Source organism: Oncorhynchus mykiss, chromosome 13, assembly GCF_057628025.1.
Source record: "Oncorhynchus mykiss isolate SJ-2025 chromosome 13, ASM5762802v1, whole genome shotgun sequence".
NCBI lineage: Eukaryota > Metazoa > Chordata > Actinopteri > Salmoniformes > Salmonidae > Oncorhynchus > Oncorhynchus mykiss.
The window spans coordinates 31635001-31649273 of record NC_143034.1 but is presented as its reverse complement, the minus strand read 5'-3'; the positions used below and the strand labels follow the sequence as shown (position 1 = coordinate 31649273).

Sequence of the window (14273 nt, the reverse complement as noted above, 5' to 3'; positions counted from 1 at the left end):
ATCTTTTATTTCAGCTCATGAAACATGCGGACCAACACTTTACATGTTGAGTTTATATTTTTGTTCAGTATAGTTTGCACTGCTCGCATTACTTTGACATCCCATCAGCAGTAAGAATATAATATATTATTATTATAATCATAAAGTTGTGTGGAAGCTGTCAGAGTGACTGGCGATTGGCAATGATAGTCAGACACAGAACGTCAGTTCTGACAGGCTCATTTAAAAAAGGTGAAGCAACAATAGAGCTGTGGTGTAATGTGATGGACATCATGCTAACCCAGGGAATGCTAAGGGAATCCAGTCGTATGTTAGGCGTTGTGCTGACAAACAGCCAAGCCGGTGCTTTACAGGGAACCAATAAGCAGGGCAATTCAAACACGCTGGTGAAGCTGTCTTTGTCTGCCTGGGAAAATGCATTACATTCCTATCATAGGAATGAGGCAGGTAACTTTTAGACCAGATAGCTGCATTATGTACCTCATAATAATTTACATGAGTTATGTAAGTAAATGTGTGATAGAAATGTCATCATTTTTCTAACATTAAAAGGTTTGTTTTGGAGCATTTTTGCATAATGACATAATCATAACACTGGCAAAGAATGATAACATTAGCTGTTATGAAATGACTCCCCGGGTGTTACTAACACCTAGCCAACATAAACCTCTTCAAATCAAGAAACCACTTTCACCAGCGAGGTCCAGCTTCATCACAGCATTCCTGGCTCCATCATAGCCCACTAGAACACATTTCAGTATAAGGAGAGAGCTCCATATCCTCTTTGGCTTGCCAGTGCATTTAGCATTCTGTCCACTTTAGACGGGCCCCAATCGGCATTCCCATCTGTCTGTCTGTTAAAGGGAAGAGCAGTCAGCACTAACCGTTCGTGAGTGGATTTCAGCTAATTTATTTCAGCTCATGAAATACGGGGACCAACAACTCTACATTTTTCGTTCAGCGTAGCCTGCTAGCTAGCTACCCAAGCAAACCAGACGACATCAGTGGGTGGGATCGACAGCGACGGGTGTAACGTCAGCCTTCCATTATCGGTTGGATTGGCCACAAGCCAGGTGCACCGCGTGTCAGCTTAAATGTTTACGTCGCAGGTGGTGCGTCGGGATCCCCAGTCTAAAGTGGATGACGAGGGTACATTACTCACTGTCACACTTCATCCCCTGGTGGATGAGACCGTACAGGAGAGAGCCACAGTGGTCGCAGAAGGTGGGGCTGCCGTAGGTGTGGATCTTGAACTTGTGCTTGGTTCTGGGGTCCTGCAAAGACAAGAGAGACATGGTGAGCCGTTAGTTAAGTATAACCATGTACAATACGCAGAATGATCAGAGGGGGGATGCAACAGAAAGAAAAAGGTACCCAAAACATGAATGTAGCGTTATTAACTCCCGTCTGTACAGTTCAAGTTCCTTTTCCACAGACACAGTAATGATGGAAACGCTATTCAACTGAGCCAGACGTGGCAGGATATGGAAAAAAAGGTATGAGAGTAATAATTGGAGTCGATACATGAGATGAGTCAGCGCTAGTCATTTAGTTTGAATGAAAAACTTTTTTTTCAACTTAAAAAAAAAAAAAAAACTTGTACTGTCTATACAAAGCATGTTCTTCAGCATTGGCTTGGCAAAGTATCTTTCTATGAGGAAAGGAAAGAAGCAAAAATTAAATGAATTAAACAGACAAAGTTAAGGGCAAAATCCTTTCCGCAAGGACTGTTCTAATATTGAAACAGGGACATTTTACAGAATTAAAAAGGAGAGGATACAGTACTTTTCTAAATAGAACCAAACCTCTCATTCTATTTTGCACTGACCGGTGCTGTTAAAAGATCTGAAAAAAATAAATTAAAAAAAGCTGTCAAAGAGCATGTCCTGCAGGCTCAGAATTCCAGCTCTGATCGTGCACTGATTGCAATCGGCACAATGTGGACCAATGCCCATGATCAAAAACTCAAGTGGTTGTCCAATGAATTAACTGCAGCCACACTTGAGGCGAACATAAAACTTCCAAGAGTAGGTCCAATCCCATGTAGACCGATCGTCTGAGCCACAGCAATGGCTGCACCTTACGTTACGGTTGGACTTTTTATTAGCTGGAACTGATCTACTGTACTACAGTACTCTCTAAGTGCCACTCCGCCATAATGTGTACAGCGCCCTCAGAACGTACTCGCAACGTATTCACACCCCATAACCTTTTCCACATTTTGTTGTGTTACAAAGTGGGATTCAAATGAATGTCATTTTTTGGGTCAACGATCTACTCAAAATACTCTGTGATGTCAAAGTGGAAGAAACATTTGAAAATTGATTTTTAGGACATAACAAAGGGGTCGAATACTTATTGACTGAAGACATTTCAGCTTCTAATTGTTCTTTGAAAAAGTAAAGGGGTGTATATACTTTCTGAAGGAACTGTATATGTACTGGTACAAACAAACAAATGGAACGGTGACCTTGTAACAGTAAGTGTACACAACATTATATTCCAAACTGGTAATAGCAGCAAAAACAGGTCTTCCACTTTACGTACCAATGAGCTTTGTTGTAATTGGGCAAAAAAGTGTCACTCCGTAATTAGTTTGTGTGAGGCAAAAGAGCAAACAGACCATGGCCTTCATGTGTCAGTTCAATACCTTGCTAATACACAACCCCTGTCCTCCAGGCCACGCTGGTGCAATTTAAAATCAGTCTTAAACACTATTAATGATGTGGTACACACTATGAACAAAAAAAAAATGTTTCATGGAGAATCACAGTATATCAATCTGATTCAAAGAGAGTAGGTGAGAAAATGATTGGATGACTAACAGACGTCAGAAAAGACAAGGATAGATATTATACACCTTCCCTTTTGGTTTCACTAGAGTTGTAGACATGTTGTAGTAATGTAAAGTAACAGTCAAAAGTTTGGACACACCTACTCATCCAGGGCTTTCTTTATTTTTACTATTTTCTACATTTTAGAATAATAGCGAAAACTTCAAAACTACGTAATAACACATATGGAAACATGTAGTAACCAAGAAAGTGTTAAACAAATCCAAATATGTGTTATATTTGAGATTCTTCAAAGTAGCCGCCTTCTGCCTTGATAACAGCTTTGCACACTCTTGGCATTCTCCCATCCAGCTTCACCTGGAATGCTTTTCCAACAGTCTTGTTGGAGTTCCCACATATGCTGAGCACTTGTTGGCTGCTTTTCCTTCATTCTACGGCCCAACTCATCCCAAACCACCTCTGGTTGAAGTCGGGTGATTGTGGAGGTCATCTGATGCAGCACTCGATCACTATCACTCTCCTTCTTGGTAAAATAGCCCGTATACAGCCTGGAAGTGTGTTGGGTCATTGTCCTGGTGAAAAACAAATGACTAGTCCCACAAACCAGATAGGATGACGTATCACAGCAGAATGCTGTAGTAGCCACGCTGGTTAAGTGTGCCTTGATTTCTCGCAGACAGTGTCACCAGCAAAGCACCCCCACACCTCCTCCTCCATGCTTCACGGTGGGAGCCACACATGCGGAGATCATCTGATCACCTACTCTGTGTCTCACAAAGACAAGGCGTTCGGAACCAAAAATCTCAAATTTGGACTCATCAGACCAAAGGACCGGTCTAATGTCCATTGCATGTGTTTGTTGGCCCAAGCAAGTCTCTTCTTCTTATTGGTGTCCTTTAGTAGTGGTTTCTTGCAGAAATTCAACCATGAAGGCCTGATTCATGCAGTCTCCTCTGAACAGTTGATGTTGAGATGTGTCTGTTACTTGAACTCTGTGAAGCATTTATTTGGCCTGCAATTTCTGAGGCTGGTAACTCTAGTAAACTTATCCTCTGTAGCAGAGGTAACTCTGGGTCTTCCTTCCTGTGGCGGTCCTTATGAGAGACAGTTTCTTCACAGCACTTGATGGTTTTTGCGACTGTACTTGAAGTTTCAAAGTTATTTACATTTTCCCGGATTGACTGACATTCATGTCTTAAAGTAATGATGGAAAGTTGTTTCTCTTTGCTTATTTGAGCTGTTATTGTCTTAATATGGACTTGGTCTTTTACCAAATAAGGCTATCTTCTGTATACCAGCCCTATTTCGTCACAACACAACTGATTGGCTCAAAAGCATTAAAGAAAATAAATTCCACAATTTAACTTTTAACAAGGCACACCTGTTAATTAAATGCATTCCAGGTGACTAACTCGTGAAGCTGGTTGAGAGAATGCCAAGAGTATGCAAAGCTGTTATCAAGGCAAAGTGTGTCTAGTTTGAATAATCTGTAGAATAATAGTGAAGTTTAACACTTTTTGGGTTAATATATACACTACATTCCATATGTGTTATTTCATAGTGTTGATGGTCTTCACTATTATTCTACAATGTAGAAAATTGTAAAAAAATAAAGAAAAACCCTTGAATCAGTAGGTGTGTCCAAACTTTTGACTGGTACTGTAAATCATTAGAAAAGGATGTCACAGTACCCTGGGTGTTCAGAGTAGAAGTTGGCCTGCACTCTTCAAACTGGAACTTCAACAATTGGGGGAAAAACTAACACTGATCTTAGAGCAGTGTACAGGGGAAACTTCATCCTACTACATTACTATACTAAAGGAGAGAACACCCAATCCTTAGTGAATGGTTGGTTACTACTGTCATTGGTATAACATGACACCATGAGTCATAATGGAATATGAAGAACTAGTGTCATTTTAATGACCTTCTATATTTTATACTTGCAGGCCACGGTTGACTGAGACACTTGTTTCCTCTACAATGACCCATGTGTGTATCAAAGCAGTAGACTTCTGACACCATATTATATTCTGACATGATTATCTCGCCCTGCTTATCACTGGATCATCAAGGGCAGCTCTGAGGTCAGTATCCAGCCCTCCAGCAGCCATCTGCAACACCTGGATAATCGTGCTGTGAAACTGATCACAGGCCAATGTAATATACCTCTTAAGATTTGTCCAAGATCAAATAGGAGAGTGTTGCCCAAGATCAGATAGGAGAGTGTTGCCCAAGATCAAATAGGAGAGTGTTGCCCAAGATCAAATAGGAGAGTGTTGCCCAAGATCAAATAGGAGAGTGTTGTCCAAGATCAAATAGGAGAGTGTTGCCCAAGATCAAATAAGAGAGTGTTGCCCAAGATCAAATAGGAGAGTGTTGCCCAAGATCAAATAGGAGAGTGTTGCCCAAGATCAAATAGGAGAGTGTTGCCCAAGATCAGATAGAGAGTGTTGCCCAAGATCAAATAGGAGAGTGTTGCCCAAGATCAAATAGGAGAGTGTTGCCCAAGATCAGATAGAGAGTGTTGCCCAAGATCAGATAGGAGAGTGTTGCCCTTATGGAGCATGGTGAAGAAAGAGAAAAGGTCTAAGCAAGTGTAGGAGATCAAAAGAAGGAGAGAAAATGTGTCCCTTTATTTGTCACCCCTACAAACACTATTGCAGCCTATCATAGTTCAGTATGGTAGAGCATGGTAGACTCTCTTGAGCAGTAGTTCTACATGTAGAGTGTGTCTGGTTTTGTGTTATAATCTCCAAACGTGACCATATATTTACATAGCGGGGTCAACAGCCCCTATTTAGAATCAGGCCAACGGCACAGCTTTACGAGAAGCAACACCTCATCAGATCCTTGTTCGCACTAGAGTTTGGATAGCCAAATTACGGCAATTATCATAAGGACTCACTTTTATATCCACGGAGAACAGGACGTTCGAGATAAAAAAATAAAAATAAGTGTTTGTCTTACACGGGCCAGTCAGAACAGAGTATGCCGAGCCTCGCTGGAAATGAAATCTATTGTCAGCCCATTGTAAAAATGAAATAACTGAAATAAAAGAGTTTAAAAGATATCGAAGTAAAGTCAATTACGACGAAAGAGATGGAGACACGTTGATGATAACGGCATTAAAGCCATCATGAGATAGTAAATAAGAAGATTTGAGGTGGGGCTCTGCATGTAGAAAATGTACTTCATACCTTCAGTTAGGGCTGTGGCGGTCATGAAACTGTGTCAGCCGTTTACTGTTACGCAAACTAGACTCCAGGCCTCCACGCAAACAAGCTGCTGATGTGCGTCTTTGCAACATCTACATTTTAAATAGTAAAATAAATCCAATTGAATATACGCCATCACAATACATCCATTATTTATTTTAGTCAGGTCTAATGAAACATTATGATATGAAGCAAATGTATTTCTGAAGAACAGAATATGCTGAGAGAACAGAATATGCTGTATGTTACCTGGCTATGCTCCACGATCCAGGCTTGATCGTTTAGCTGACAAGATTAGCTAACAAGTCCCATGGCATTATTTTATATTAAATTATTTTATAGTCAGAAGAATATAATTAATGTTAGCTGAATAAAATAGAACAGATATGTTTCCCATTCCGGAACGAGCGCACATATGAAGTGTCATGAGCATAAAAGTGATCATTTGGGAAAAAGGTCCTATTGTGCTAGATTTAGAGTTATTTGGAAACTTTAGTTGTGAATGATACAAACCTTAGAATGTCTTAGAAATCAACGCATACATGTGTTCCATGGTGCAACTATAGGCTGTTAATGATTTGAGAAAGTCGCAAAAAAAGCTTGAGTAGACGCTGTACTCTCATCAAGTGGTCATATTTTCACCCATCAAACTATTCTCAATTTAATCTGGTCTTTACTAATATGTAAAATCAGTTTTGATTTAGCATGACCCATTATCAAATAATGGGTAGGATACTTCGGATTTATAGCGGAGCATGTGCTTAATATGAGCAGCTGAGAAATATATATAAGAACACATTTCACTCTACGCATCAACCACTGTTTGAGGAGCATGCTATCGCTGCCTGACAGGTGACATTCCGCTCAAACTTTGTTCCTGCAGCTACCCAGTGCTTAATTTAGGAAACCAAGTGAGATCTGTCCGGGAACATCGATAGCAACATAGTTTCGCAACGAAACATATTTCAGCCCCTCTGCACTCTCGAGAAATGAATAAAGGAGAGAGAGGAGGAGATGAAAACGAATTGTGGTGAGATATTCCGTATAGCTAAAAGGTAATGTGTCACCAAATTAATTATTAAAATTCCCTATTACTAGGCTATTCAAAATCGCCCTGGACAATCAATGAGCCTAGGGCTATACGTTCTCTCCCAGACTCGTGGATAGAAATGTTGGAGCGTAGCATAAGGTAGCCAAACCAGTCCACCATAATAACACAGTCCACACAAGATGGTGATTACTCGAATTTGTTTAATTTTGGAGTATACAGTCGTGGCCAAAAGTTTTGAGAATGACACAAATATAAATTTTCACAAAGTCTGCTGCCTCAGTTTGTATGATGGCAATTTGCATATACTCCAGAATGTTATGAAGAGTGATCAGATGAAAGTCCTTCTTTGCCACGCAAATGAACTGAATCCCCAGAAAACATTTCAACCCTGCCACAAAAGGACCAGCTGACACCATGTCAGTGATTCTCTCGTCAACACAGGTGTGAGTGTTGACGAGGACAAGGCTGGAGATCACTCTGTCATGCTGATTGAGTTTGAATAACAGACTGGAAGATTCAAAAGGAGGGTGGTGCTTGGAATCATTGTTCTTCCTCTGTCAACCATGGTTACCTGCAAGGAAACACGTGCAGTCATCATTGCTTTGCACAAAAAGGGCTTCACAGGCATGGATATTGCTGCCAGTAAGATTGCACCTAAATCAACCATTTATCGGATCATCAAGAACTTCAAGGAGAGCGGTTCAATTCTTGTGAAGAAAGCTTCAGAGCGCCCAAGAAAGTCCAGCAAGCGCCAGGACCGTCTCCTAAAGTTGATTCAGCTGCGGGATCGGGGCACCACCAGTACAGAGCTTGCTCAGGAATGTCAACGGGCAGGTGTGTGTGCAATGACTTTTGGAGGATGGCCTGGTGTCAAGAAGGGCAGCAAAGAAGCCACTTCTCTCCAGGAAAAACATCAGGGACAGACTGATATTCTGCCAAAGGTACAGGGATTGGACTGCTGAGGACTGGGGTAAAGTCATTTTCTCTGATGAATCCCCTTTCCAATTGTTTGGGGAATCCGGAAAAGATCTTGTCCGGAGAAGACAAGGTCAGCGCTACCATCAGTCCTGTGTCATGCCAACAGTAAAGCATCCTGAGACCATTCATGTGTGGGGTTGCTTCTCAGCCAAGGGAGTGGGCTCACTGACAATTTTGCCTAAGAACACAGCCATGAATAAAGAATGGTACCAACACATCCTCTGAGAGCAACTTCTCCCAACCATCCAGGAACAGTTTGGTGACGAACAATGCCTTTCCCAGCATGATGGAGCACCTTGCCATAAGGAAAAAGTGATAACTAAGTGGCTCGGGGAACAAAACATCAATATTTTGGGTCCATGGCCAGGAAACTCCCCAGACCTTAATCCCATTGAGAACTTGTGGTCAATCCTCAAGAGGCGGGTGGACAAACAAAACTCACAAATTCTGACAAACTCCAAGCATTGATTACGCAAGAATGGGCTGCCATCAGTCAGGATGTGGCCCAGAAGTTAATTGACAGCATGCCAGGGCAGATTGCAGAGGTCTTGAAAAAGAAGGGTCAACACTGCAAATATTGACTCTTTGCATCAACTTCATGTAATTGTCAATAAAATCCTTTGACACTTATGAAATGCTTGTAATTATACTTCAGTATTCCATAGTAACATCTGACAAAAATATCTAAAGACACTGAGGCAGGAGACTTTGTGAAAATTAATATTTGTTTCATTCTCAAAACTTTTGGCCACGACTATAGGCTAGACCAATTATGCACTAAAGACATCTTAAATAAGTTTAGTTTTATGTTTTTCTGCCATGCATAATATGCAGCAGGCTATGCATTGTATGACGTCACAATCATCATTTTATCTCAGTTTTTGTTGTGTTTGTGTGGGGGGGGGGGGGCTTGGGCTCATAAGCCTATGCATATGTATAAGCTCTAATATGCATATGGGTGTTTTGAATTAATCACCTAAGAAAGCTGTCCATTTCCTTGTGTTAGGCTGTGTAACAACATCCACAATGACCATCCTTTACACTCAGTTTCAACCTGCTGTTGAACTTCTTTCTTCAAATTGATCACAGTGAGGTGAGTTTTAAAAACAGAATTCTGTTTTGATGATAAGTGTTTGATGTGATTTTCAATTGCATTCGCAGTGATGTCAGAGTAGTTAGAGGGACAATAGAGCCCTGAGTAAACAGGCCATTAGGACCTGATGGTCGTTAGCAAGTTGGGTACTACCAAAGCATGTCCAGTGTGCATAACAGGAGATTACCGTGACTCAATGTTCACGTGGAATTTGACTGCGGTCATGACTGCCGGTGTGGTGGTAATAAGGTCACCGCAACAGCCCTACCTACAGCATGTTGGAGTCATCTATAGTAGCCCTTACCCTAAAACGGGAACGGTCTCCTCAGTATGCGGTTTGAAAGTGATCTACAGTGCATTCGGAAAGTATTCTGACCCCTTGACCTTTTCCACATTTGTTGTTGTTTTTTCCCCCTTATCAATCTTTTTGACAAAGCAAAACAGAGTTTTACCATAAAGGCCTGATTGGTGGAGTGCTGCAGAGATGGAAGAATCTTCCAGAAAGACAACTATCTCCACAGAGGAACTCTGGAGCTCCTCCTTGACCAAGGCCCTTCTCGAGATCTGTGCCTCGACACAATCCTGTCTCGGAGCTCTAAGGATAATTTATTCGACCCTCATGGCTTAGTTTTCGCTCTGACATGCACTGTCAACTGTGGGACCTTATATAGACAGCTTGTGTGCCTTTCAAAATCATGTCCAATCGATTGAACTTACCACAGGTGGACTCCAATCAAGTTGTCGAAACATCTCAAGGATGATCAATGGAAACAGGATGCACCTGAGCTCAATTTCGAGTCTCAAAGCAAAAGGTCTGAATACTTATGTTAATAAAGTATTTCTGTTAATACATTTCTAAAAACCTGTTTTCACTTTGTCATTATGTGGTATTGTGTATAGGAAACCATGTAATGTAATCAATTTTAGAATAAAGGCTGCGACATAACATTTGGAAAAGTCACGGGGTTTGAATACTTTCCAAATGCACTGTATATTACCCTATAAAGGGCGAGGTCTAATCTACAGCTTACTTTGCCGTTGAACTCTGAAATGAAAGAGGGTAACGCATGCCTATAAACTCCGAAGCGCAATGTTACAACCATAGAATTAGGAATTAGAAGACTAAGTCATTTTAACAGGATCTCTGTGGGGACAACATTCACGTTCACATGCTGCAGTCAGTCGGGTCAATGACGCAGTCACTTGTTTTTTGACGCAACAAACTCATTCTATGAACTCCGTTTCTTGCTCGAAGGTCGTTACTTTTTGTCCAATAGTGCACTGTTTTACTGTTTTATAGACGAGAAAACATTCCAAGCTGTCGCTCGAGTGAAAGTCCCTTTGAGGTCATGTCTAAAGTCAATAGGTGGCACAATTATCGACCTTGGACAAATATGGGAGACGGTAACTAAATTGTCATGTCCCATCTTGCACATAAACTCCTGAAGAAACAAATGGCCACATGTAAATACAGTAGGGAGTTGTCTCTTTCTGGAGCCTGTGCTGGATAGAGGATGCCAGATGCCACAGGAATAGTGGACCTCGGCATTGCAATAGAGCAGTAAACCGAGCTCTAGTTGTCATGTGACGTGGTTGGAGGCCAGAGGTCAATAGCATGTCAGCATCATGGAAGGGAGTGCATAGAAAGTTGCATTTGTGTGTGTACACGTGGTACTAATTTGATGAAAAACGGCACATTGAAAGTACACGTACCTGATCTGATAGTCAATTGCGGCACGCATCACACTCAACTGAATTGTCCATAGGCCATGAGTAGGACGACGCCTCAGTGCTCAAACGGCATGGATTAATTCATACTGCCCGTGCATTCGACAATGTGTGAAACGGCAAAGTCATCCTTTCGCCTGAAAACTGGAAGGCTGCCAGTTAGTCAAGTGGCATCCCACTTCCCCAACGTTTTCTCCATTTCAGCCACAAGCCTCTTTCAGAGAGTCCAATTTTAAGTGGATTTGCATTGAGAACCCCATCCAGACTACCCCCCTCTGCAGTGAATCCCGTTTGATGTGAACACCTGGCCGTTGATAAAACTGGAAACCGGAGCGCTGCTCTCTTTTCCAGGAAAGTGGGGATAAATGTCTGCTCCAGCTGAGGGAAGCTGGGCGAAAAGCAGCCAAAAAACATCTCCTCAGTTCCCTCGAGACACAATCTTACACTGCCTGCCAAAAAGGGAACACACTTGGTGAAAGAAGAGGGAGAGAAAGGGAACGATGCGACGTGTCTTGTTGAGAGGTGACCGAGAGCTAAGCGGGGAAGTACGATGTGAAGCACGACTGTGTCACTGTCCCTTGTGTCACAGTGACACAGTCTGGCCTGAGGACTCTTGGACACTCTCCAATAAGGGCTGGGCGAAATGGAAAAATATCCATATCGCGATAAATTGCCTGAATTGATACGCTAACGAGAAATAGAACGATACGTTTATAACATTAAGGTGCACCACAGTTTAAAAAAAAATTGTCCTTTAAACTACTATTACTAGCTTGATGGTTGTAGCCATCAATTGTCCTATTAACAATCCCCCATAATAGCTAAGTTTCAAACTTCACATTTCTCTAGTACAGGCTACTTATCGCAATGAACAATATCAGATATCAAATGCCTGCGATAAGTGGTTCGGTGTCGATCATTTTCGGTTTATCGTCCCAGCTCTACTCTCCAAGCTGTCTCACCCTCTCCAGCTGTCGCACCCTCTCCAGCTGTCTCACCCTCTCCAGCTGTCTCACATTACAGTTGGATTTAACTGGGCACCTTGGCCCACACACCCCTTCAAAACGGCTTCAATTTCCCACCTTCATCCCACTCCATCTCCGAGTCGTGTTGGATGCTACAATAAAGCCCCGGAATAAAAGTGTCTGAGTGAGTGTTTGTATTTTAATTGCATTGTCGTCTCCTGCTTCTCCCTCTCACACACACACACACACGGCAAACACCCCTTAATTTGCTGTCCCCACTGTGTGTTTGACGAAGCAGACCGGGCTGGTTAAAAAGAGAGGGGAAGGAAGGGAGAGAGAGAGAGAGAGAGAGAGAGAGAGAGAAAGAGATACACAGCAAGACAGAGACAGAGATAGATAGATAGATAGATAGAAAGGGTTGTTGCACCAGCTGCAGTTACTCATATCCACCCACACACATCTGATCCTGAAGGTTTATCCACTTGTTTTCCATCCATTGCCTTGTTCTCTCCTTCCAATGAATGAATGAGAGGAGGGGAGGAGAGTTCAGCTGCAGAGGACTTTTTATACTGTTTTTATCTCTGGTCATGTCAGTTAGCATAGGTAAAGAAAACGCTTGCAGACTGGGTTAGGATTTCACTTCACAAGATAATTCACAGGACGCCTAGAGTAACGTTATAAAGAGAGAGGGTGAAATCCTGATTGTGGATATAAATTAGCAAGCTTTTTGGCATGCAGGTGCGTGTTAACAGTCCCCTGTGACAGATATGCAAGGCACTACATAAATGGTCACTGGGGAGACACACGATGTCCCAGACTTTGGCCGTATGACTTCTAAATGAGTAATTCTGACCAGAGGGTCTTATTGGGTCTTTCGCCTTGGCCATTCAGGTCAGTACTTGTGCTATGTTAGCTCAGGGTTTCCCAAACTCGGTCCTGGGGCCCGCGCTGGGTGCACGTTTTGGTTTTTGCCCTAGCACTACACAGCTGATCAGGATTTGATGATTTGAATCAGCTGTGTTGCGCTAGGGCTAAAAACCAAAACGTGCACCCAGCGCGGGCCCCAGGACCGAGTTTGGGAAACCCTACATTAGCGTAGCAGTTAGCGTAGCATTCTGGGAGTATCAGGTTACAGGGTTATAGGAGATGATTGACTGGTTTGTACAGGGAAAACATCATTTCAGCTGGATGGAGGAACATCAGAATGGATCCTTTTCCTGGCTGGGCAAAGTAGTGGACAAACTGGTTGTTAATTGAGATTGACGGCAGAAACGATCTACGGCTGCAACCGATGGCTACGCTTGAGATGACATTGCACAATGGGAGACACATTCATGAAAAAAATTATCTCAAAATCAATTTGCATGCCTCTTTTTAGCGAATCGTTGCCCGTTTTACTCTTGAACATGGTGGTCCTCTCAAAGTTAATGAGAGAGGGGTGACTGGAGTGTGTGTGGGACTCGTACCAACCAGGCAATTAAGTTGTGTGTGTGTGTGTGTGGGGAGCACGGAGGTGACAGCATTACATCACCTAGTAATGGGACACAGTGAGCTGGGATCATCAAATCTGACCTGTTTCCGAATTGGATTTAACCCATTACACCTACGCTCCTCCTGGGGATTTACTGGGTATGCAGGCTTTTGGACCAGACCTAACATTATAAATACACCCGATTCAGCTAATCGACGTTCTGATATACTGTATACTGAAAGTATTCACACCCCGTGACTTTTTCCGCATTTTGTTGTGTTACAAGGTGGGATTAAAATGGCCTACACAGAATAACCCATAATGTCAATGTGGAATTATGTTTTTAGAAATGTCAAATCAATAAGTATTCTATACCTTTGTTATGGCCTAAGCCTAAGTCAGCTCAGGAGTAAACATTTGCTAACAAATCACATAAATTGCATGAACTCACTCTGTGTGCAATAATGTTGTTAAACATTCATTTTTTAATGACTACCTCATCTCTGTAACCCACACACGTACAATTATCTGAAAGGTCCCTCAGCCGAGCAGTGAATTTCAAACACAGATCCAACCACAAAAAAAACAGGGAGGTTTTCCCGATGCCTTGCAAAGAAGGGCACCCATTGGTAGATTGAAAAAATAAATAAAAAGAAGATATCCCTTTGAGCACGGTGAAGATATTAATTACACTTTGGATGGTGTATCAACAGACCCAGTCACTACAAAGATACAGGCGTCCTTCCTAACTCGGCTCCCGGGGATAGGAAGAAAACTGGTCAGTGTTAAACGGCTGTGATAGGAGAAAACTTGAGGATGGGTCCAACAACAGTGTCGTTAGTTACTCCACAATACTAACCCAAATGGCAGAGTAAAAAGAAGGAACAGCAGAGAAGGAGTACACAGACTAAACATATTCCAAAGCATGCAATAAGGCCCTAAAGTAAAGCTGCAAAAACAGGGCGTGTGAATAC

At 42.2% G+C, this 14273-nt stretch overlaps 1 protein-coding gene across 1 annotated transcript in view; it reads right to left on the bottom strand.

Annotated features, from left to right (window-relative positions):
- The window catches only part of LOC110485978 (protein kinase C alpha type), a 230461-nt gene that overhangs the window by 97831 nt on the left and 118357 nt on the right, over nucleotides 1–14273 (bottom strand). The window contains exon 4 of the mRNA XM_036940643.2: nucleotides 1163–1274. Coding sequence (XP_036796538.1) covers nucleotides 1163–1274 — 112 coding nt within the window. The remainder of the gene's footprint in view (nucleotides 1–1162; nucleotides 1275–14273) is intronic.